Source organism: Echinops telfairi, unplaced genomic scaffold (genome assembly GCF_000313985.2).
Source record: "Echinops telfairi isolate 266 unplaced genomic scaffold, ASM31398v2 ScPeMD7_70;HRSCAF=299, whole genome shotgun sequence".
NCBI classification, from domain to species: domain Eukaryota; kingdom Metazoa; phylum Chordata; class Mammalia; order Afrosoricida; family Tenrecidae; genus Echinops; species Echinops telfairi.
Window position 1 is genome coordinate 23,981,863 of NW_022103968.1, and position 25,801 is coordinate 24,007,663.

Sequence of the window (25,801 nt, forward strand, 5' to 3'; positions counted from 1 at the left end):
TGAGCATGGCCTTTCCTTAATCACATGCTCTTCAGGGTTCTTAAACTGGGTTTCATCAGTTCCATGAGTCCTTTCAAACCTAATATAAAAAATCCACATATAGCATTTATCCAGAGAGGAATTTCCTAATCACCATATAAAATCTGCTGTCGGGAAACTGTGCTCTGAGAAGCTGACTTTGATTTGAAAGCCCACAGATGAACTTAAGAATGCCCAACCTCCCTCCCTCCCACGTGCAGCGGTTCTCTCTGCCTCCTCCCCGGCTCCTTTCCTACTGCAGCACCTGACCCTGCCCTGCAAGTGCTCCCACGCTCCATTGGTCAATCATGCTCCTTGCATCTTCCCAATGCCCAGTCCAATGATTCTTGTCCACAAAAAGAGTCCTTGATTAGGTGGAGATCAATACTCCAATTCTTTCCATTTGACACGAGGGGAACATCCAACATTCTAAATCACCTGTTTCCCTCCCTAGACATCCTGCTCTTCGCCCTGAAGATCTCTGCCTGTTCCCAGAGGGCACAGCTCACCCTCCTCTCAGCCCTACACATCCCTCACAGAGCTCCCCACAGCAATGCTTCCTTGCAAACAAAGTCAACAATGGAGGGAAACGCTATACAAACAGAAAGGAATATAATGACCATTAATCATTACAATTACATTAGCGCTCCATGTGAGTGACTATCCTAAGTGATTTTACATTCATTATTTCATTTAATCCTTACAACAATCCATTCATTCATTAATGTATTCACTGAGCAAATATTGAGAAGGGCCTCTTCTGTGCCAGACAGAGTTCTAGATGTTGAGGATGCAGCGTAGAATTACAGAAGGGGAAATGTCCTCTTGTGCTACAAGCTTAAATGTTAGTGGGTTTAAACAAAAACCAAACCCATTGCCGTCCATTCACAGTGACCCTATAAAGCAGAGTCATATGACCACCACAGGGCTTACAAAGGCTGTACACCTAACGGAAACAGACTTCCACATCTTTCTTCCACAGAGTGGCTGCAGCTGAGCCTTTGGGTTAGTGGTTTAGTGCCTTAACCACTGGACCACCAGGGATTCTAGTGGACATACCACAGCCATGGGGTGGATTTTGACTCGTCACAATGCTATAGAGGGTTTCTGTGGCTTCGTGTGCCTTTAAGGAAGTATATAATCCTTATCTTCCTTGCCTAGAGTAGCTGATGAGTTTGAACCCTCAACCTTGGAGTTAGTAGGCCAGCACTGACCCAACAGAACCACTAGGGCTCCTAGGCAGGCCGCAAACACATGAGTAAGTACATATGCAGCACGCCCGATGGGGAGATGTGCCAGGGAGAAAACTGCAATTGAGGGCTAGCATTAGTCCCCAATACAGAGAAGCTGTGTCTCGGGATTTTCTGGCCTCAGTGACCAAGTGACAAGGGGGCCAAGACAGGAAGGATGTGCAAGAGCCACCCTCGCAGCGAGGAGAAAGGTCTAGGAAGAGGGAAGCCCCCATACAAAAGTTGTGGGTATATCAGAGTGCAAATTCAAAGCACTTGGTACTCAGAAGGCTATGGTTTACAATCGGGGCCCTAACTCCACCTTGAGTCTTGAGAGATTCAACTCCTATTGAGTTCATTTTAACCATACACCAACCAGGTAAAAAACCTGCATCTTAGGAAGAGTGTGTTTGAAAGTTAAGATACAAACAAACAAGAAACTAAAACTCACTGCCACCAAGTGGGTTTCAACTCATGGTGACCTTGTAAGTCAGAGTAGAACTACCCCTGTGGGTTTCCAAGAATGTGAATCTATACAAGAGTAGAAAGCTTCCTCTTTCTCCCTCTGGGCTTTTGGTGGTTTCAAACTGCTGACCTTGAGGTTAGCAGCCCAACGCATAATCCACTAGGCTATCAGGACTCATCTAGGTGTGTCCTTAATGGAAATTAAGGTACCAGGGTTTCATGGTCATGACCATCAAGGAGCCAGGTGGTCAGAGGGTCCCAGAACCAGCTCTGTAAGCTGTCTAATGTGCCAAAAGGTAAGGAGCGCCATCAGGGTCCCTTTCCAGCTCTGGTCGAGTCCAGCGTTGGCCAGTAATGGATTGATCTGCTGCCAATCATGATTTTGTGACAATTTCCTTTGTTTTTCATGTTCTATAATTAACTGAGTGAGCATAAATCCTTGGGCCACCATTATGGCCTCATGCCAATGATGTCCCTCATATGGGTGATTTGTCTTTGTCGTGTCTTTGTCCCTTTGATGACTGAATAAAAGCTATATCATAGACTTACATTTGGAGTCTTCCCCCACACACACATGGGACAGGGCACAGGTGATGTGCTCAGGACTGGAGTGCATGTGACTGGGACAAAGCTTCACTCTCCCCACTTTGCATTCAGGGGAACAAACTTAAGCAAAGTCAGGTAAAGGGTCCAAAGTTATAGAGCTTGTTTGATGGACAAACTGGAATTTGAATCCTTGTAACTGGACATGTCTAGCATTAAGCAGCTGGCCCAGGTGCCTTGGGTTTGCCTGGTCCACTTCTAGAAGGAGCCAAGCCTTTTCTGAAGCCTGGCATACAAGGGTTAGCTGCATCCCAAGAGAAAGGACCTTTATCTTCTCAGGACATGATCCAAATCAGGATTGTCTTGCTCCTGTCATGATTTGCACCCAGCAGACAGCAGAGAGGATGGACTTAAAGTCTCCTTTAAGTCTCCAGCTAATCCTCCAAGAGAGGCTTTCCCGCGGCTCTAATTCCGAGAGAGTTAGCACGTGAGTGGAGACATTCAGGCTTCCATCTATTAGTGGCACCCTGGTGACTTACACCTTTGACAATTTTCACTGAGCAGCAAAATTAGGTTTTAGACATCACCGTGCAAACGGAGACCAGCCTTAGTCAACATGAGCAATTAACCCCTAAATATGTAATAGATGCAATGACTGCTCCCCTTCCCTGGCAGAGAGGCTCTGTCTCATCTTCTGTAAACAAATAGGTCAGGGGGAAACGCAAAGCAGGAAGACAAGCACACCCCAGCAGGCACTGCTCCAAGGCCCCCGGAAACCCTGAGGCCAGGCTGCTGGGATGACAATCCACGCAGGTGACTGGCCTTTTGGGACAGCTTCCTCCCCAGTGTCTAAACCTGACAAAGCCAACAGGATAGAAATACGTACCCCACTCAAGCCCCCTGAGTCCCCTGGACATAAACACGCAATGAGAGATATTGAGTCCCAGTGGATGAAGATCCCTCCTGTTGCCCGGTGTGAGTGCATGGGAGTGTGTGTTTGTGTGAGGAGGTCTGTATGAGGGAGTGTGAGGAGGGGGTGTGAGGTGTATGCAAGATTGGGTGAGGAGGTGTAAGGGAGTGGGCATGAGGAGCCCTATGTGAAGGTGATGAGGAAATTCAGGAAGGTGTGTGAGGAGGTCTCTGTGAGGGTGTGTGCAGAGGGAAAAGTGAGGGTATGCAGGGTGTATATACAAGCATGCGTGAGGACAGGCAGGTATGTGAGGTGCTGTGTATGATGGTGCAGAGGAGGTGTGTGTGCAAGTTCCCCTGGTCTAGAGAAACTCTGAGACTCTTTCCATGGCCTTGCTAAAGCCCTCTCCAGGCTAACCCGTCCTTGTGCCATGGGATCCCTCATGGCTGGCTTACCTTATAGGCACAGGTGTACAATGTCTACAGTCCCTAAAGCTCTTAAGGGACACAACAATATTTGAATTTCTTTAAAAAATAAAATAAAAAATAAAGAAATGTTTAGACCAAGGAAATCAAATATATGGTGTATATATATAATTGTCTTTCCATTGCAGTCACAAAACATATACTATATGCCTGTTTTATGGAAGAAGGTGTCCACAGAGGCACAGGTGCCTCGGTCCTGGGATCATCACCAAGCCTCCCTGATTCCCAAATATATCTGTTCCCTTCATGTCAACTTTCTGGAGAACCACAGCATCCTAAGATGCAATGGCCTTAGGGATGCATCTTACAGATGCCTGGAAATAGTCCTGAGGCCAAGACTCTCACTCAAGGTAGGATGCCCTCCTACCTCTCAGTGTTGTCTGGTGGTTTCAGGCATGTTCTCTTCGCCAGATCCTGTGTTGGTCAAGCGAAAGGAGAGACTATGGGGAGGCAGAAGTAACAACTGTGCCAAGAAGGATTCTCTGTAGGTCCCCCAAAGAGATTATAAACAAAAAACTACGGGAATTCACAGACAGGTGCCATGGGTGTCACCTGTAGGACATGCATGGCTTCCAGGGTGGGGAAGATCCTCTGCTCCTTCTAGAAGGTGCTTCCCATCGGGTCCGCTTGAATTTCTCAGCTGAGCGGAATCACAATCGCTCCATAAGAAATCTCTAATGCACTTACCTCCACAGGGAACTCTCAGTCACACTCCCCAGGTTGAAGTCATACAGCTTCGTTAAGATAAGAATGACCTGCAATTAGGACAGGGGAGGAGGCGGGGAGAGAAAAAGAAGGGGAGAAAGTAAGTTATTTTGAGTGTGTATAACAATACATCCAACCGAAATCAAAATCATTTCAGCCAAGTCGATTTGGGTTCAGTGTGATCCTAGAGGGCAAGTCGAACTGACACACAAGGTTCCCGTGGCTGCGGCACTGCCGAAGCTGATGCCTCGTGCTTCTCCCTGCAGAACAGAGTGGCTCACGAGCTCGAACAGCAAACTTTGCGGACAGCAGTCAAGGCCTAGCCATTTATGCCACCACACGTCCTGTACCAGTCTGCTCATACAGCGCATCTCAAATCCCCCAGAGGAGGACTTAGCAGTTATCTGTTGAGTTGAAGGGTATTATAGGATCAAGCAAAGGGGAGGGAAAGCCCTTGAATTTAATGCATCCCGTAGCTGGCAGCATTCATTTTAATCCTGATGTTGCTTTGCATTTGAAATAAAACATGTCAACAGGAATTAATTAGGTGTCAACATTTGGTTCTCCACATCTGTCCTCCCACAAGGTCAGGCACAGGCCAGCTGGCACTGTTCCCTAGCAAGACCGCTGGCTGATACACACGGTGCATGCACTCGGCTGCTGACAAATGTTTAGACATCCAAGTCTACCCAGAGGTGACTTGGAAGAAAGATCTGGAGACGTAATTCCGAAAAACCAACCACTGAACATTCGATGGAGCATTTCGGCTGTTGAGGCACAGGAACTTGGCATGAATTAGAATCAACACATAGCCTCTGGGATCTGAAAGGGGGGCTGGGGAGGTGGGGCACCTGGAGAGAAGAGCATGTACTTGCATTTGTGAGAACCTGACTCTGAGTTGAAAGATCGGTCCTAAAAGGGTAGGAAGACCTGCTTGAGTCTTTCTGGCCACAGCGAGATTAAACGCGGCAGCGCTGTGTCTCCATCGCACCACCATCTTCAACCGTTGCCTTTAAGTCGGCTCCCAATTCATGGCAACTCCATGTGCTACCGAATCAGACTGTGTCCCACAGGGCATTCTTGGGATTACAGAATCTTTATGGAAACCGAGCGCCTGATTTTCCCTGTGCCAGGCCACTGGCTGGGTTCAAGCCACTATTGCTGCCACTCAGGGGTATTCACAGGGCCTTCAAAGTCAGAATTAATTCAGGCCTCAGCGTCCTCGGGTGGCATCTGCCTGCCAATGTGGAGTAAGCAGGTGGTTGTGGCTATTGTGAGGGCCGTCCACCTTGTTGTGACCCATCATGACCTTATGTACAAACAGAGCAAAACCCTGTCCAGTCCTGAACTATCCTCACAAGCATTTCTATGGAGGCTATTGGATCCCAATTGACCCCGGAACCACTTTTCTAATGCCAGAAGTAGAGAGCCTCCGAAGCTCTACATGCCCCCCAAAGCCACTAAACCTGTTACCAGCGAGTGAATTCCAGCTCATAGCAGACCCATGGGGCAGGGCATAACCGCTCCCTGGGCTTTCCAAGGCTGAAATCTTACAGGCACAGACTGCAGGTCATTTCCCCATGGATTGACAGGTGGGTTCAAACTGCCAACCTGGCCATTCATAAGTAGTTTAGTACCAATGCTCTTCATAGAGCCGCCAATGATGCCAACCATCAAGTCTATCACAAATCAGAGAGACCCTGTAGGACAGGGGAGAGTTGGCCCTATAGGCTCCTGAGCCTGTAACACTTTGTGGAAGCAGCAAGCCTCGGTGGAACAACTGATGCTTTTGAACTACTAACCTTGCCGTGAGCAGCCCAACGTGCCACCCACTTAGCCAATGTGGAAAACAGATTCTGGACATGGCCTTGGGCTTGCCAGCCTGTCCCATGGCCCATGGATACTTCTCCAGCTGAGGATGTTTGGCTATCAGACCCAACTCTGCCTAACCCTCGTGTGCCTGGACAGTGGCTTAAACACAATCCATATGTAAGAGGTCGCTGAGCACAAGCACAGGGATAAATTGTAATCAAACCGCAGGTGCCTAATACACATCGCCTGCCTGTATGTGTGATAACCCAGTTACACATAATTGTGTTTATCTAAATTTAATGCACAACTCATTTCGCTTTTCTTAGCTCCTTCCCATTCCACAGTTTTACTTCATCCAGTTCATTTTCACAGCGGCCATTAAACTTGTTCCAAGATAATGAATTTCTGCTACCAAGATGGGACTCTTCCATTCTAGGTATCCATTTAAGATTAAAGAAAAATAATCAGCCATTATATTGAACATTTTTATGGCAGTTCGCTGACAACAAAACCCTCACTTTGAGATTTATCCTCATCCTGCACCCCATGGGGTCAGTTAGGACTATTTCAATTTCTTTTATGTAAACTAATGGGCAAGAAATTAGAGACCAGGGATATATCCCATTATAGGTCAAAGAGAGTCCATGGCAAAGATGGCTTGGGGCAGTTAAGTAGGGGCTGTCAACTTCTCTGGGGAATCCTATGACAGGAACTGGTAGACTGGCCATAAACAGTAGGAAACTCTCTAATGTCACAGCGCCACCATTGAAGAAGACGCTACCAAACTCCCTGTCTTCTTACCAAGGTACCACAGCCAGGGGTGTGGAGCAAATTGTTCTCCATGGGAACAGAGGGGCCCTGCTCCTCTCACGCGTGGACAGTCTCCTCACTTGTTCAATGGGGGTGAGTGAGGGCAAGAGACCCAACCAAATGCTTACATTGTGCTACATCCATTGTGTTCCTTGAATCAGGAAACACAGAGGTTTCCTTTCCTTCATGTGTACCTTCCTGAATCTACAAGATCTTCCCTGACACCACGGGAAAGCGTGGGTGCTTCCCTGAAAGCATGGGTGACTCTCAAAAATTCTGTAAAACACCATTCGAAACCAGGCTCTTCGAGGACTGGGTAGACTACTGCATCCCCTCCCACTCTGGCCAGCATCAAGTCTTCGAGGCATTAAGATTTCTCCCAAAGTGCAAAGTGAACCCAGAGAAAAGAAAAAGATGTTGGAGGCAAGACACTTCCCCAGGATGAGACAGCTCTCCATTGACCAGCCCCCTCCTTTCCTTAGCGCCTTCTATCTTGTCTGTGAATGGGATATGCTGGCCACTTGGCTATGGCTTGGGAATAGACAGATCAAACTCCAGAGCCTGATGCATGGACCACTTTACTAGGAACAAAAAACGAAAACAAATAAAAAGCTGGCTTATGTGCTGTGGTGCAGGATGCAAAGGAACGTATGGGAATGCCGAAGTAAACAATCCAGACAGTGGGAGAGGGAAGACTCCCAAGATGTGAACCAGCCTTACTTCAAACTAATACCTAAGATGAGTAAAAGCTAACTAGGCACCAGAGGATCGAACTACAAATAGAAAGAACCATGAGCAAATACTCAGAAAAACCTATTTTAAGCAAATGGTCTTAGACTCTTTTTAGCTTCTCCTTCCTCTCTGGTTGCTATCCGAATGAACCTTTCTGATCGCCAACTTTGGGGAACATGACCGACGAAGGGCTCTCATTGCTGTGCTCGGAAACCCAGTGCTGCCTTCGAGGCAAGTCACATCTCCCAGGAGTTGCTCCCAGCCAATGTCTGAGAATGGAACTGTTACTGCAGCAGGCAGGTTCCTTCCGCAGGGATGTGGATTTCCCCTGATGGATTCCCTGACAGCATTGCTGAACTTTGCATGAAACTTCACGCAATCTGAGATAACTCCAGTCACACCTCCCTCTTTCTTTGTCTTCTTACACTGGACCAGCCCTACCTCTTGATCTAATGGCTCTCCTATCCTCTATCATGGCTGGCTTACCTTATAGGCACAGGTGTACAATGTCACACCTGGTACTCACCCCATTTTTCTCACAGGTATTTCCTCTAATAGCTTTCTTACCCATCTAATCCCATCATGGAATCTACACCTGCTACAAGTACTATTTCTGCCTATATGGGAGATGTTTTGAATCCTACCTGCAATTCATACAATTTCCTATCAGAATTCTTTATTTGTTCCTTCTGCCTAATGATGAAATCCAGACTTTTGATCTTGATATTTGAGGCACTCTGGGTCCAAATAATCAGAGAAGCTGGATGATATGAAACAGAATGTAGCACCAGGTTTGGAGGAAGCCTTGTTAACTACATGCAATATGCAGATGATACAACCTTGTTTGTTGACAGTGAGGAGGACTTGAAACACTTGATGATGAAGATCAAGGATTACTGTCTTCAGTCTGGATTATAACTCAATGTAAAAATACCAAAATCCTCACAACTTGACCAATAGCATCATAATACATGGAGAAAAGATTGAAGTTGTCAAGGATTTTGTCTTGCTTGGATCTGGAATCAATGCTCATGGGAGAAGCAATCAAGAGATCAAACAAGGTTGCACTGGGTAAATCGGATACACAAGACCTCTCCAGAGTGTTGAAAGGCAAGTATCTGACTTTGATGCGCCTGATCCAAGCCATGGTATTTTCAGTTAACTCACATGTACATGTAAGTTGGACAGTGAAGAAGGAAGACTAAAGAAAAATGGATGCGTCTGAATTGTGGTACTGGCAAAGAATATTGAAAGCGCCATGCATTATCAAAAGGACAAGCAAATCTGTCTTGGAAGAAGTACTGCCAGAATGCTCCTTAGAGGCAAGGATGGCAAGATTTTGCTGAACTGGACTGAGATTCATTACAATCTACAGAGAGTTGTTGTGAATCAGAACCAAGTTGACTACGCCTCATAACAACGATATACAATCTTGATAGTTCTTTAAAAAACAATTCTATGAGTTGCCTTCTTGAGGTGGGATTGCCTCACACACCTCTGTCTCCCTAAAAGACAGAGTCAGCACGTCAGATGGAGCTTTTAAAAAAAATCATAATTTTCAAGTCACTGAAAGATATGAGTGTTTTGTTGGAACATAGGCTTCCCAAGGTGGCAGTATTAGGCTAGTTTAGTACCCTCATTTTACAGGTGAGGATACTGAAGTCCAGAGAGGGCACATGACCCCGCCTGAGTCAAATTCCAGCCCTGGGTCCCTTTGTCCAAGGGTTTCAGGGCAATGTTCTTCCCACCCAATGAATGGAATTAAGGCCTAAGAGCCATGGAGAGCCACTGCACGCAGACTACCGGGCCCCATCCACAGAAAAGCTGGCTCAGTAGGTCCTGGGTTGGTTAGGTCTGGAAATCTCCCTGAAAGAGACACTTTTCCAGACCATGATGCCTCTCCACCGCCCTGCTGTGATGATGCCAACATTGCTACATTGAGTGATCCTGAGCTAGGAGCACCCCCACCCCCATCCTTAAGAGTGGGTTTAACCTTATAAGTGAAACAGAAAGTAGGAGATGGGTGAGGCGGATGCCTCGGCAAAGTCACATCAGCATTCCCTAGGGGAAGAGTTAAAAAGAGCTGAGAATGAAAAGGTTGGAAGCCTCTTCTCCCTGTGAGCCAAACGCAGAGGACATGAATCGAGCACTAAAGAGAGGCTGATGTGACCTTCAAGCTTCAGCTAGTCTGTGCGAGCAGAGCAGACACACCCAAGAGGGAAGAATGCCTGCCCCTCCTGGCCCCTTTCACCCGATGGAACCTTCCAAAGACCAGGAGGGACTGGCCATGAAGGAAAGCCAGTAAACCCACCCAAGGCATCTCAGGCTGCAGCCAGTGTACTCAGATGAGGAAGAGGAGTTGTGAAGGGTGGAGGGACCCTGAGTGAGGATCTGACTTGTCTTTGTCCCCCAACTTCACACCAGCAGATGCCTCCAAAGAAGAGTGGAGTTAAATTCCAGAAGAAAACGTGGGAAGCAAGCAGGAATGGAGCCCCTACGATGGGCAAACTACTACACCGGTGCTTCTCAATCCTGAAAACACGTCTTTGAGATAGTGCAGGTATTACCAATATGTTCCTAGTTCAAAGAGGAGGAAAGCCAGACCTAAGAGTGAAATAAATTGATCCTAATATATACAACTAGCAAACGTCAAGAAGCAGCATTTCTGCTGAGGTTGAGCAGACACCGTCAGCCTGCTTAGACAGGCCTGCTGAGCCGCGGTGATGAGCAGGAGCACCAGACCCCAGCCCTGCGGCCGTGGACTCAACCCTGACTCAAAGCAACCCTGTGTGTTTCCAGGCCTTTCCAATCCTATAAAGCCCGACAGGAGCAGATAGCCTCCGCTTTCTCCAAGGAGCAGTGGAGGGGCTGGAACCTAACAGACAGCTCCCTCAGGGGGCACGGAAGTTGATGGATATTCTTACCCTCAAAGAATTTCCTCAGTCATGAACTCCACGCAGGCTTATTGAGCATCTAGTGTATGAATACACAACACCTGCTCAACTCTAGGAATTGGGGAGAAATCCAAGCTCCAGGGCCAAGGGTAGATAACTTTTGTTTCCCTTGTTCGTGAAAGAGACAGGAATAGAAAACCAAGAAGCCGAATGAGACCAGAACTAAACTGATGGAAGACTCAGAACAAACAAGTGTGTTTTTCACCTAACCAGCTACCTTCCTGGAGGGTGTGGGAAGAGCGGATCAACAGCAGAGAAATGTAAATAGCAAACTGGAATAATTCATGAGTAAATGGCACTTCTATCTCACCTGCTATATATATATACAGTTGAAAAACCCCTGGATACAAATAGGTATGTGTGTCTAAATAAATATAGCTGGGGCCTATCATATATATTTATAAAATATGTATATAAAATCTCACCTAAAATTACCATCTGAAATCTCTCAAATAACACGTTATTCATGCATCTGTTAGAACTTTGATCAATTGGGTTGGTATTACTCTTCTGTGTGTTTGTCCTTCAAGGAGCTGGAGCTGTCTTGGCATTTAGAAACAGGGTCTGATTTATTTAATGTTCAGCCCCTCCATGCCTAGTGCAAACCCTGAAACATGGCAGGTTTGCAGGAAGGCCCATGGAAGGCACAGTAAATGTCTGAGCATACCAAACTCATGGGGTTGACGCCAACTCACAGCGACCCTCTGGACCCACAGCAACACCCCATTGGGTTCACGAGACTGTCTAGTCTTATGGAAGCAGGCTGCCATCTTCCAACTATGGCCAGTGGACTCCAACGACCTGCATTTGGGTTAGCGGCCATGTACCTTCAAGGTGACGGCACTAGGTCTCTGTACATACATGACAATAAAAGAAGGTAACAAAAGAGATGACGCGATAAATCTATGAGCAATGGATGGATATTGTCATCTAAGAGTTGAGAAGACATTAATTCTAGAAAACATGATCAAAAAGTCTTCTTGAGAGAGAGAGATTATATAAACTGTACCTGAACAGACCGCAGTATCCCACCCCCCACCCATTGGTTTTGTTTGACAGTCCCCTGGGTGCCATAAAAGGTTTGTACTTGACCTACTAACCTAAATGTTGGCGTTTCAAACTTACCAGCAGCATGGTGGAGAAGTCTGGCAGTCTGCTTCTGTAAGACAGAGCGAGTTCTACTCTGAAACACCTGAAGGCACTAGAAGTCAGAATTCATTCTACGCCATTTTCTTTAAATATAGAAAATATCAGGGAGTGGTGCGCCATCCCACTTATAAGAAACAGCACAGAGCCAGGGCAGCATGGCATCTGTGGGACTATGAACAGTGATAGGGCAGGCACAATATAATGAGCACCCAATTCACTCGGAGACACCACACGAGCTATGGGCAAGGTGGAGGTAAAACATGAAGAACAATGGGCAAACGAGGAAGGAGAAAGGAACCCCAGCTTGGTCAACTCTCCACCTCTCAGCTGTCAGCTCATTGTCCTGTAGCGGCTCGTTCATTGCTGTGATGCTGCAAGCTAGGCCCCAGTGTTTCAAATGCCAGCAGCATGGCCCACAGAGGACAGATTCGAGAGAGCTTCCTTTCAGAGCAAGATAAACCAGGAAGAAAGGCTTGCCCTTTCACTTGTGAAAAGAAAACATTCCAAACCAACCTCACTGCCATGGAATCAATGCTGACTCAAAACAAGCCCCTGTGGGTGCCTGAGACTGTAACTGCTTCCAGGAGGAGAAAGCCCAGTCTTCCTCCCATGGAGCTGCTGGTGGTTCCGAGCTACTGACCATTCAGATCACAGCCCAACAGGTAACCACTATACCACCATAAGCCCAAAACTCTAAGGATCATAACAGAAAATAGCTGGATAGAGTGCTGGAAGGTAAGCCTCCCAGTTTGGAAAACACTCAAACTTCACAGTGGCCTCCATCATGGCCCCCAGCAGAGCACCGATCCTGAAGAAGGCAGAGGACTAAGCATCATGGCATCCTGATGGGCAAGGGGCCACCACGAGTCACTGTCAGCTCAATAGCAACCAACAACGTGGTTCATGGTAGCTTGAGAAAAGCTCTTTTAAGAGTGAAGAGGGTGGTGACAATGAGGCACTCAGGTATGGCTAGTCTCTTACAAAATCAACTGGCCTTGGCTGTTGCCTTTGTTGACCACCCACCTCCACACTCAGAGCCCCATCTCAATCTTCTTGCCGTACAAGCATCTTCTGCTGCACCCAGGTACTCACGCCACCTTTTACTAATTGGAAGATCTTGAGATACCTCACAGGCTAGCAACTAGTGCTTCCATGTCTAGCTCCGCCTCCTCTCCTGCACTGATCTACTCCTGCCCTCTGCTCAACACAGTGCAAGGTTCATGGAGACAGAGGAATGAGTCCTTCTCCTTGAGGAACGCATACTCTTCCTTAACCTCTTGCCTGCCAGGGTTGTCTCTATTTAAAGTAAGGACTCAGTCAGGCCCCTGGAAGGTTTGGAGAGAGTGATATCCTGAGGAAGGGGCCCTTCTCCACTGGTCACATCTCTCATCTTTTGTAAGAGTGCTCACACTCACACTCAGAACTCGAACAACGATGTCCTAGGCCCCTTTCCACAGGGGGGCCATTCTAAATTTCCCCAGGTCTAAATTCAAGTGTCCCACTGGATCCAAGCCTCTGCTCCTTGGTTGAGATTTACACGGCGGCATGGTGAGGACATGGGAGCTACCACCAAAGGCCTGCACTCACGACCCAACCTTAACACCTGGTAGCTGAGCAATTTATTTGTTTCCAGAATCTGCTCTGATTCCCTGAAACAGGGATAATTACACACTTCCCCTGCCAACCTCCCAGAGCAGTTGCAAATCAAGTAAGGGAAGCAGACCTGCTTTATAAGCTACACTATTCAAGTAGGAGTTATTAGTATGATAATTATTCTTCAGGAGGAAAGGGTTCCAAGTTAATCTTGTTTAGGAAAAAGAGAGACTATTTGGATTCCCGAGTTGCTGTGCTCTTTCCAAAACTGCCCATCCACTCAAGATCCCAATCAAGAGCTCAACCCCGTGACTGGTGGCTCAATTCTGACTTTGGCAACCCCCGGAACACACACGCCCCATGGGGTTTTCATGGCTGTAAACTTTTGGAAGCAGGTCTGTAGTAGACCACTTCCCCCACCACCACACACAGGTACCTCTTGATGTGTTCGAACTGTTAACCTTTTGGTTAGTAGCTGAGTTCTTAACAGTTGGTGCCACCCCGGGACACTGACTGCAATATAAGAGGCTACAAATCAGGCGCCAGGTATTCATGGGGCACCTGCACTCAGCACAGGAAGGAAGGGCGGAAGCCCCAGGGGATTCCTGGCCTCTGAAAGAAGAATGGCAATCTGCACATTCATAAATCCCTGGGAACGCTCCAGCCCATGAGCACATTCCGTGAAGTGAAGACCTTTAATGCTTGTAACATTTTACTCAGAAAGAAAATTACTGTAGTTCATTAACCCTCCCTTTCATTCCCCAGGATTCTCTGCACAGGCCCCTTTGAGGCGCCCTCACTTCCTTCCTCATTGTCCCTGCCTCTGTCTTTGTTCCCAGCCAGGTAAATTAGGGACACGGTAGCTTTCCTTACCAGGAGTCTGGTGACAGAAGCAACAAAGAGGCTGAAAGACATACTGCCGGGACTTCTTACAAGAGCAGATTTCTTAAGACACAGAGCGTGAATTCGGGCATCCTCCTGCCTAGGAAAGCCTCCTCCACAGGGAAGAGAAGTCCCACGGCTCCACAGCACAAGAAGGCCCGCACATCCACGGGTGTCCAGAACTGTGCCAAACTCACTCCCATTTCAGAACAGGGGTCCCTGCCCACCCTGGGTTGATCATCCAGTTGGGAATCCACAGAGGTACCCAGAAGATAGACCAACCTCTTCAATAGTGTACGATGCACACAAACTCACAGGAGTATTCTCCATCTCCCTTTTTCTGATTCATTTTGGGCACGTCATCTACTCCGTGGCTTAAGAAAAAGCCTAAGCAGATTCATCCTCATCCCACACCTAACAAGGCAAATGCCGAGTCTTCTAAACCCTGCTGTGAACCTTGCCCCATCGCCACGCACACTGTCTTACAGGTTCGGGACTTTGTCATTTTTTCATTCATTCACCAAACAGGTACATATGGAGTCCTTTCTGTTGGAGGGTTCTGTTTGCAGTAAAGGAAACAAAGCAGATTACACGACAGTCGGGTGGCACATAAAAAGCAAAGAAGTAAACCAGTGACACAGTGGGGAGAGAAGCCAGCAGGAAGGCTTAGAGGGAGTGCCAGCGTGGGGAGGTTGCAGCAATAAATGTGGAGTTCAGGGAAGGCCTCTCAAATCAACTGACACTTGAACAAAACCCTGAATGCGGTGGGGGACTAAATAATGTCGTCTACTGGGAACTAAATAGGACCGGCAGAGGAAACATCACACTCAAAGAGCCTGAGGCAGGAGGGAGCCTAACACACTCAAGGAACTGCAAAGAGGTCAGCGAGGTTGGATGTGAGTGAAGGGTTGAGGAATATTCAAGGCTATGGAGCTACTGGGAGGCTAAGATCTTGTTGGACCTTGTGAAACCCTGGAAATACTTTGTATACTACTGATTGAGACAGGGGATTTAAATAGAGGACTGAAGTTTTCATAGAATCACTCTGGTGCTTGTGTTGAGATAAGGGGGAAAGAGTGGAATCAAGGACAACAGTTCAGCGGCTATTGCCATCATCCAGGTGGAATACGGTGTGGGCCAAACTAGCGCAACAGTGGTGAGAGATGGGATCCAGACACAGCTAGAAAATAGAGCCAAGGAGATGTGCTGACAAGCAGCATATAAGCTGCGAATGAAAGAGAATCGTTAGGGATGGCCCACAGAGTTTGAACGTAAGCAACTGGAAGCACTGAAGTTGCCATTTTATGAGATGAAGGCTATAGAGAAAAAGGCAGTTTGGAGGGAATATAAGAAGATTAGGTTTTGACGTTGACTTTGAGATGCCTAAAAGATAATTCACTGAAAGAAGTCAAGTGGTCGGCAGGCTATGAGAGTGGAGGCTAGTGAAGATGTCTAAACTGAAACTATCCCCTAGAGAGTTGTCAGTCTTTAGGTGATAGACACTTAAAGGCAGGCGACTAGATCAGCAAGAGATGTACAGATAGAGACGAGATATGAAAATAGAAACCGGGGCCCTTCAGTATTTCGAGATAAGGAAATTAGGTATGGAAACCAGTGTGCTTTGGGACCTCTCAAAATAACCCAGTGGCTATTTGTACCCTGTGTGAATGCTAACCAATTGGCATTGACTACAGAGAAGAAATATGGAACGGACAACATGGCCTCTTCTGTTGAGACTAGTAACCTCTTTGCGGAGCATATTCATTTCCTAGGGATACCATTACAAAGCACCATAAATTGGGTGGTTTATACGAATAGAAATGTATTGTCTCCATTCCCGGAAGCTTGAAAGTCTAAAGTCAGTTTATCAGACTTTTACTTCCTTCTGAAATCTGAGGGGTGGGGAGAAGGGACTTGGGACAGCAGAGAATCTGTTCTGCTCCACTCTTCTCTCGTGGCTTCTCATGAAAGTCAGTAACTCTTCTGAATCTCTGACTCGGTCATTATTTTGCGTGTGTTTTTTCACTGATTTTACAGAGACACCAGTTATCTTGGATCAGGGCCCATCCTACTCTGTTATAACTTAGATTAACTTAACTAATGACATCTTCAAAGACCCTACTTCTCAACAAAGTTATATTCACTGGGACTTAGGGTTAGGGCTTCAACATATCTTTCTGCAGGGCACACAAATAAATCCATAATGTGATAGGTAGGTTTATTGTGCCAACCTGGAGAATAACAACGTGTGAGATTAGTCAGATCACAGATTGATTGGAGGGCAAAGAGATAAATAGTTCAGCAAGACCCGCCCCTCTCTCTTTTGCTCTCTGGTGATCAGACCAGTCTGCGACTGCTTTAGCTAGTTCTTCACCTCAACTTGTGAGCTACACTTCCTGTGGGACAAGTCAACTTGTGGGTCCTGTCACTAGAGCTTGAGGTTCCTTCCAGACCTGCTTTGACACACTGCTGTGTGTGGTATATAGCTTGAGCTTGAGGCTGGTGGATCCTGCCATCTTGCAGTGCTTGAGTTCGATATCCCATCCAGGTCTGTTGAACAGTTGGTGACCCACGCTACTGTTCGCTGCCTGTGGGGGGACTTCCTGTATTGCCCAAGGGAAAACTCAGCTGTCTGCTTCCTTAGCCTTGGACCCGGCAGCCCTTGTGAGTTAAAGAACTTCTAGTATATTAATTGTTCCACGGAAATGAGTTGAACTGAGCCCTCTTTACTGCTGTGTATACTAATTAGCTGTTATATTCCTTTGTGCTATATACAACTATCTATCTATCTATATAATCATAAGTGTCCTGGTTTTGTTTCGCTAGAGAACCCTGCCTAATACACATAACATTTGTTGTTTGCTGAAATAACTGCACAAAGAGGCATTATAGAAGAGATGGGGTCTGTGCCTCGACCTAAAAACCTAGACTTCCACTTACCAAGGCTAGTACAGGTATTAACACTGCTAAGTTTCCAATCTGCCTGTGGTAGTCACATAATCTGTTGTCAATTTGAGACTTAAGAGTAAAGGGGTGGTGTAGTTTACGCTGTCAATCAGGTCGCAGCTTGTGACCTCATTTGGAGGCACTAAGGAGATAAACAGAGCACTGGAGGCTGGACACACACTCATTCCCTGTGAGACATTCCTGCGGACAAGATACATGGAACTAAAATAGAGCCCTGGAGCTGGAGGAGTCACAGAGACCTCTGCCAGCACTGAGATGCTTCTACCACCACTGGATCCACAAGACTTTCCACCCACTGGTCTGTGATCTTCCTGCATTGGGCATTATTTCATGGTTGTGTGAGTCTGAAGAGGAATTTGTGGACTAATATTGGACATATGGACTAATAGTGGACTCATGTACTTGATCTGAACTGGCCTGAGATGTTTTCTTAATATATGATTATTTTTTATATAAAGCTCTTTCCTATACACATATGATATGAGTCCATGAATTTGTTTCTCTAGTCAACCCCGAGTAACACAGTTGGGGTAAAAGTAAAAGCCAGGGTTAAACCTCAACATGGTACTCTGTGGCAGGTTGATTCCATTTTCCCCTTCCGTCACATAGAGGGTGCAATTTCCCCTTGTTGGAATTGCTCTCTTGCCTGTCAAGATTGTACTAGAATAAAAATCTTTCCATTTTAGAATGCCTATTCACTGTCAGGTAGCCCACACATTACCTCTAACAAAAGAACTAATTTCACGGCAAATGAAGAGCAGTATTGGGCACATTCACAGAACTCACCGACCTCACCACAAACCCGATCACCCTGAATCACCTCGCCCGACACAATGGATGAATGCACTTCTAAAGACACAATGGCAACCCTATCTGGGAGTCAATAGCCAACAAAGTCTGCCTCCTGGGGGCAGAGTCATCGGAGACGTAGTCAAAATACAGAGCTTGGGGAACCATGGGGAGAACAGGAGTGTTTCCTCTCATTATCACACCCAATAAAAATACATAGAATAGTTTCTTCATGTCCATACAAGGTAAGGTTTTGTTGATAGATAAGTCTGATTACCCACCGAGGGAAATGGTTGTCCTAGAAGAGTGGGGAGTTGAAAATGACACCTGGCGATTTGGGCTTTTGGTGTTCATGTTGAAGGGACAGGTAAGGAAGCTCATGGCTGTTGAGTCCCTTGCAGTTCATAATGACACTATAGGACAGAGAGATTAGAATCGGTAAAGAAAGGGTTACTATACCCTGTTGTAGTGATTAGCTCCTATTACAAGGAGAAAATAGAGATGGTGTTATACAATTAAAGCAGGACATTAGACACAACCTAGAGAATTTTATAGGACACTTCCTATTATTTTAGATTCTAAAAGTTAAAGGAAGGTTACAGGAATAAAGGAAGATACTAAGACTCAGAATCTTCATGAGGTAAGATTTGTTCACCCCAGCACATTACCCAGTACCCCCCAGTAGCTGAAGTGTGTGCTGAAGACTGGGAAATGGCTAGTTGAAGAAGGTAGTTATCAAGATCAAGTAGGGTCCCACTGAGAAGTTTCAACAAACATGTAATGCTGGAAGTGCACACTCATCTACGCCATGAAATTTGGGAGATGGCTACCTAATCAACCAACTGGAAGAGATCTATGTTTGTGTCCATTCCACAGAAAGGAGATCCAATAACCAAAACCAGGCCCACCAGCATCAAGTTGATTCCAACTCATAGCAGCACTTCATAGGGTTTCCAAGAAGATAAATCATTATGGAAACAGATAGCCTTATGCCTCTCCCATGGAACATCTGATGGGATTTAATGGTCAACTTTGTAGTTAGCAGCAACATAGAGCACCACTAGGGCTCCCTATAAACTGAATGCCCTGACCCACAGGGTTTCTAAGGCTCCAATCTTTATGCAAACAGACTATCACATCCTTCCCCAGCACCTTTTGGTAAGTAGCCCTGCACTGAAAGAGTACATCACAAAGGTTTTCTTAAAATGAGTGAAACGCTAAGATTGGGAGCTGGTAGCAGCCAAAGGAGTGGGTTCAGTTCTTTACTCTTAGTCTGCCTTTCTCTCTCTGTGTGATGGTTAACATTCTGTGCTAACCATCACTGGTTTATCAGGCACTGGACTGAATACTTTCCCATAATGTAATATAATGCACTCATCCTCCATTGTGTGATCTGATATGAGCAGCCAATCAGTTAATGGGCATCAGTGAAAGGCAAGCAGCTGCAATGCAATCAGTTTCCTTAGGGGTGTGGTCTGCATCCAATAGATGGGATGTTCTGGCAAAGTTCACTCTTTTTCATTCCACTTCTGCATCTCCAGGCTCTACTTCTACAGTTCTTGGGAAGTAAATCAGCTTCCTGACAGAGAGCCTGCAAATTTTGAGATGAATCAATTCCTGCAGGCCCATGAGCCAGCTGTGGGCCATCTATCCTGCTGAGTTTGGGTTCTTGAGTCCCTGCAACCACATGAGTCAAGAGACGCCTTCAGCCTGATGCTTGGCACATAGACTTAGGACTTACCAAATGGCACGCATGAACCATTTGAAATTAATCTCAATTTCAATCTCTCTTGCATACCAATACACACAAAACACACCAATGACATACTGTTTCTCTCCTTTAGATAACCCAATGGAAAACATTTGATAGATCACATAGTTTTAGAAGAACGATATCTTAAGGATGAATTTTTAAAAAGTGGTTCTCAGCACCATTAGATTCAATGTTTGTGAGAAACGGGCTATGGATGATCAGGTACTTGACACCTTTCAGTACCCAAGTAGAGGGAGAGTGGTTAGCTGGTCATGCTTTCTCTAGACCAGGGGTTCTCAACCCTCCTAGTGCCATGACCCTTTCACACAGTTCCTCATGTTGTGGGGACCCCCCCAGCCATAACATGATTTTCGTTGCTATGTTATAACTGTAATTTTGCTACTGTTATGAATCAGGCAACCCCTGTGACAGGGTCATTTGACCCCAAAAGGGGTTGCGACCCACAGCTTGAGAAACACTGATTTAGACAAAGTAGAAAAAAAAGAGACCTCTTCAGAATCACAGCTTACTGACCATACACCAAAGCTGAAAGTTCATGCTTGTACTCTGAAATAATACTTTACTCCTTGAAGAAGCAGAGCTGATATTGAAGAAAACCAAACCTAGAGTCTTATTGTAAGAGTGGCTGGACAACAATGCTAATTGAGTCCTTAACTTTGAATCGTCTTTGAAATTAAAGTGAGGATGTTGATTGGAAAGAAATCGGATACTGAAATTTCTAATGGGAATGTATGGGTAAATAATCACAAAGATGGGAACATGGAGCCCCTAAGTTCCATTGAATCACTACTGCCTAGAGAACCAGTCCTCTTAATTCCATCTGATGAAAGTTCTCATTGTCTTCTAAACCATTCTCCCCAGTAAAACCATTATCCTTTCAACCCTGTCAGATGAGATTAACCCAGGTGTGCTTGAAGAGTCTTTGTGTGACATCTCACCTGGGACAGTGCCTGGAGCATTTCCTGTGGCAGATGCCTTACAAACATTACTCAACGTCACCAGGACCAACACCCACCACATATTTTTCCTTCTAAATGTATAACTAAACTTAAATCCCAGGAGGATATATGCTACAATCTAAAAGAACTGCTTGACTTTTTAAATATGTACAAACGAGAAACCTGGAGAATAGATGTGATAATGGCTATTAAGGGTGTGAGATACTCGTACAAGGGAAATAAAGTTGGATCATTCTGAATCTATTGATATGTGTATACTAAGTACACCTTCTTCATTCAGTGTTTCTACGCAAGAGGTTAGGAGTTAATAACTTAACTGCTTGGTTCACTATAGCATGTGGTGATTTCAACCAACAAGTTGAAATGCTAGATCTGCATTAATATATCAGAGAAGAAGATGGCTTAGGAAATTTGAATTTATCAGGTTGGACCCACAGATTCACTTATGCAGTACTCAGAGAACACAACTTCTATCACTCATTAAGGAACTAATTTCTGAAGGGAGCTACAAAATTCTTGAAGGCTACTGTAATGGTTATATTATGCTAGATTTCACTATGAAAATTCCCTACCTGAATTAAGATATATATAACTAAAGTGGAACTGACTCTACTCCATCAAGATATAGGCCAAGTGGCGGCAACAATTTCTAAAGACAAGGTGAACCAATGTCAAGCAGTGGTTCTCAACCTTCCTAATGCCGCGACCCTTTAATACAGTTCCTCATGTTGTGGTGACCCCAAACATAAGATTATTTTCGTTGCTGCTTCATCACTGTACTTTTGCTACTGTTATGAATCGGGCGACCCCTGTGAAAGCGTTGCTCGACACCCAAAGGGGTTGTGGGACCCACTGGTCGAAAACCACTGATTAAAGCCTTGTCAAAGCAGTAATCAGACAGAATAGTCTGACTTGTATGGCTTATGCCCATTGTACTGAATAATGGTGTTCCTAGGAATTAAAAAGATGTGAAATTTAATTCCTGGGAATTAAATAGGTGTGAAGTAGACAAAACATTTACTTTATTCCGGGTCTGTCTAACGACTTGCAGTCTAACTTGAATCACCAGAACAGAGAGCCATGGTCCCAAGATCAATTCCCACACATGAGCCCCTAATAAAATGATTTAGAAAAAGAAAATTTGGGTCACTTGGCCAGGCAAATAATCATGACCACTTGAGGTGTTTTCTCTAGGCAAAGAGAATACAGAATGGGCGGTGGAAGAAATACTCAAAACTCACTGCCACCAAGTCAATTGGGACTCACGGCGCCCTCGAGGAGAGGGTGGAACTGCCTCCTCCGCGGGTTTCTCCGACTGCAACGCTTGATGGAAGGAGAAAGTCTCATCTTCCTCTCGTGGGGCAGCTGATGGTTCCAGACTACGGACTTCGCAGTTAGAAGCCCAAGGATTAACTCACTATGCCACAGAGGTAGCTAGTTCTAAATACGAGTTACAACCTCATGATCATTGCAGAAACAAAAAGTACAATTGCTAAGTGTGTTTCTTGTTTCATTATATGTGTGTGTGCATTTAGTGATTATTGCTAGCAGCCATCAAGTCCGTTCCAATTTGTAGTGATCTTGCGCACAAACAGAGAGTAACACTGGCCAATCCTGAAACACTCTCACAAGCATTACTGTGGTTGAGGCTATTATTGCTGTCACTACGTCAATCGTCCGTGCTGAAGGTCATCATTTGTACTGACCCTCTGCTCTACCGAGCATGATGGACTTATAATGGAACTGGTCCCTCCTGAGAAAATGTCCAAAGTCCATGAGAAGGAATCTCACCTTCCCAGCTTCCAACAACCATTTTTCACTGTACTTCTTCCAAAACAAATGTATTCATTCCTTTGGTAGACTACGGCATATTCGATATTCTGTTTGTAACACCATAATTCACAGGCATCAATTTTTCTTTGCGCTTCTTAATTTTACAGAGTTTGCATGCATACAAAATGACTGAAATGCTTGGATTAGACAACCTTAGTCCTCAAAGCGGTATCTTTGCTTTTGAATACTTTAAAGAGGTATTTTGCCCCAGGTGTGTGCAATGGAATAATGTCTTTTGGTTCCTTGAATGCTGCTTCCATGAGCAGAGCCCTGGTGGGAGAGTGGTTACTCATTTGACAGCCATCGGCAAGGTCAGCAATTCAAAACCACCAGCAGCTCCAGAGAAGAACGAGGAGGTTTCCACTCCTGTAAAGAGTTACCGTCTAGGAAACCCTCAGGGACGGTTCTACTCTGCCCTACCGGGTCCGCTATGTGTCAGAATCAACTGGATGGCACGAGTGCTGACTGTGAGTCCACATAAAATGAAATCCTGGACCACTTCCATCTTTGCTCTGTTCATTGTGATGTTGGTTATGGTCCAGTTTTGAAGACTGTCAATTGAGATGCAATCCATGCTGAAACCTGCAGATGATAATCTTCATCAGGAATTGCTTCAAGCCTTCTTCACTTTCAGTAAACGATAGTGTGTCATCTGCATTTTATAGGTTGTTAATGAACCTTCCTCCCTAATGAGCCACTCTTATTCATGTAATACAGTTTCCTCGATGATTTTCTCACTATGCAGACTGAATAAGTATGGTGAAAGGATATAACTGTCACATATCTTTCCTGGTTTTAAATCACACAGTATACCCTTGTTCTGTTCAAACAACTCTCTCTTGGTCCATGTACAAATTCCACAGGAGCACAAGTAGGTGTTATGGAAGTTCCATCCATTACAATGTTGTCATAATGTGTTAAGGCCCACAGAGTCAAATTCCTTTATATAATCAATAACATAAAGGTAAACATTTTCCAGTATTTTCTAATTTAACCAAGAGTCATTTGACATCACAACAATAGCCCTCATTTCACATCTTCCTCTGAATTGAGCTTGACAATCTGCAGCTTCCTGCTGATGTCCTTCTGAAACCATATTGAATATTTATATATAAGATTCAAAATAGTGCATATATGTATCTATACATATATATCATATTTTTTGTTTTCTTCTTTCCATTATTCCATTATCATATATAAGTTGTAATCAGAGTGAATATATTTCTGGCTATGCATATGATAGTTGTAACATGCTAGGCACAAGTACAACTTCATAATTATCTTTATTTAGTGATGCTGTATAGTTTGAAGAGATGTGCATTGGTGCTAAGTTGACATGGGTGGAGTGTCAAGTTAGTTAAACTATAATTCTCAGTGGTTTAGTAGACTTTGCACTTACTGTTCTTCCATAGCATAATAATATGCAATCATCCTCAATTTTATGATCTGGTGTGAACAATCAAGCAATTAAAAAACCAATAAAAATGGAGTCAGTCTGTTGAGAGCCAATCAATTTCATTAGACATGTGGAATGCATCCAACATGTATGAAGGGTTGGGCAAATCTCTCTCTCTCTCTCTCTCTCTCTCTCTCTCTCTCCTCTTCATCCTGTAGCTTCTGGTTCTTGGGATGTGAGCCAGCAGTCTGCCCTGTGACAGGTAGATTATGGGATTCACCAGCTTTCACAGACTTATGGGCCAGCAGCTGGCCATCTGACCTGCCAAACTGGATTCATCAGCCCATGCAACCACGTGGGTCAGGAATAGCCCCCCAGACTGATGGCTGACTCACAGATTTGGAGGTTGCCAGCACCGCAAGTGCATGAGTAATTTCCTTGAAATAAACCTCTCTTTGTATATGTATATCCAATCTATGTACTTCCCTGCTTTTGATCCTCTAGAGAACCCAGCTGGAGACGCTATGTATTGTCAGCCCCCAGACCCCTGAGAGTGGCCGTTTTGATGCTCTCCTGACAGTGGCTTCCAGGTGGGTATTACTGAGGACTGGGCTGAGGAGATGAGTGGAAGAGGCTCACATTACTCTCTTCAGACTCTGGTTTTGGAAAGTAGCAAAGCAGCAGCGAGAGAGGTCTAGCGGAAGCAGGAGCAGGTGCTCAGGAGTCTCAGTAGCATGGACATGATAGAAGTTGGCTTCCAACTCAGGCACCTCAACCTCCACAGCAGGGATCTAGGCAGGAGAGATCCTTAGCCCCTAATACTGTTCCAGTTCTTCATGGGCAAAGTTCTAGTGGCTTCTGCAGTTACCAATCTTTAAACAATATTGCCTTTCTCTGTCTTGTTCCTCCAGCCTTCCAAACCATGTTCTAACTCATCCCTGCATTGAATATTTCCTATAAGAAACAGGCTGACAGCCTCCGGTAGACACAGTATGGTCTGGTGGGCAGAGGAAATACAGGAGACTGTAGCCTCTTGGGAGACAAGTGGAACAGGTGTTTCAAAGAGGAGCGATTGATCAGTTGTGTCAAATGCTGCTGACAGTTCATGTACAATAAAGGTTAACATTAGACCATTCTATTTAGCTACTAAATTCCTTCAAAGCCTGTCAAAATAATTGCCACTCTTGTTAGTTGCTGTCAGTTTGGTTCTGATGCATAATGACCCTACGTACAACAAAGCAAACCCATGCCAGGTCCAGTCTCAGCCTTGTTTTTATATTGGTGGCCATGGTTACACCCACAGGGTCAATCCATCTCATCAAAGGGTTTCCTCTCTTCCCCTGACCCCTGACTTGCTGGAGGGTGATGTCCTCTTCCGGGAACTGGCTCTCCTAATAAATAGCATGTGCAAAGTACATGCACAGTAGAAAGAAAACTCTCTAGTGGATTCTCTATGCTGGTAGGATCAAATCCAAATCCCTTTGCCTGGCATAGAGGTCTTCCTCAGCCTGGCCTAGAGTGGCATGTAAACCAAGAGCCACTGTTATGGGGTGACTTCTGCATGCACTTGCACACACTCAAAATGTGTTGCTGTATCAATACTTGGTACTTATAAATGTAACCTTTTAAACAAAGTCTTTGCAGATGTAGTCAAGCTAAGGTAAATGGGCCCTGGTCCATTATGACTAAAGTCCGTATCATGAGAGAAGAGCCACAGACAGAAACACATAGGAAGGCAGGCATATGGTGACACACGCAAAGGCTTGCAAGCCAAGAAAGACAAAAGACGGATTGCC

The 25,801-nt window shown here is 45.3% G+C and overlaps 1 protein-coding gene across 1 annotated transcript in view; it reads right to left on the reverse strand.

Moving 5' to 3' along the window:
* The window catches only part of SORCS3 (sortilin related VPS10 domain containing receptor 3), a 689,619-nt gene that overhangs the window by 470,756 nt on the left and 193,062 nt on the right, over positions 1 to 25,801 (reverse strand). The window contains exon 3 of the mRNA XM_004700938.4: positions 4,338 to 4,405. Coding sequence (XP_004700995.2) covers positions 4,338 to 4,405 — 68 coding nt within the window. The remainder of the gene's footprint in view (positions 1 to 4,337; positions 4,406 to 25,801) is intronic.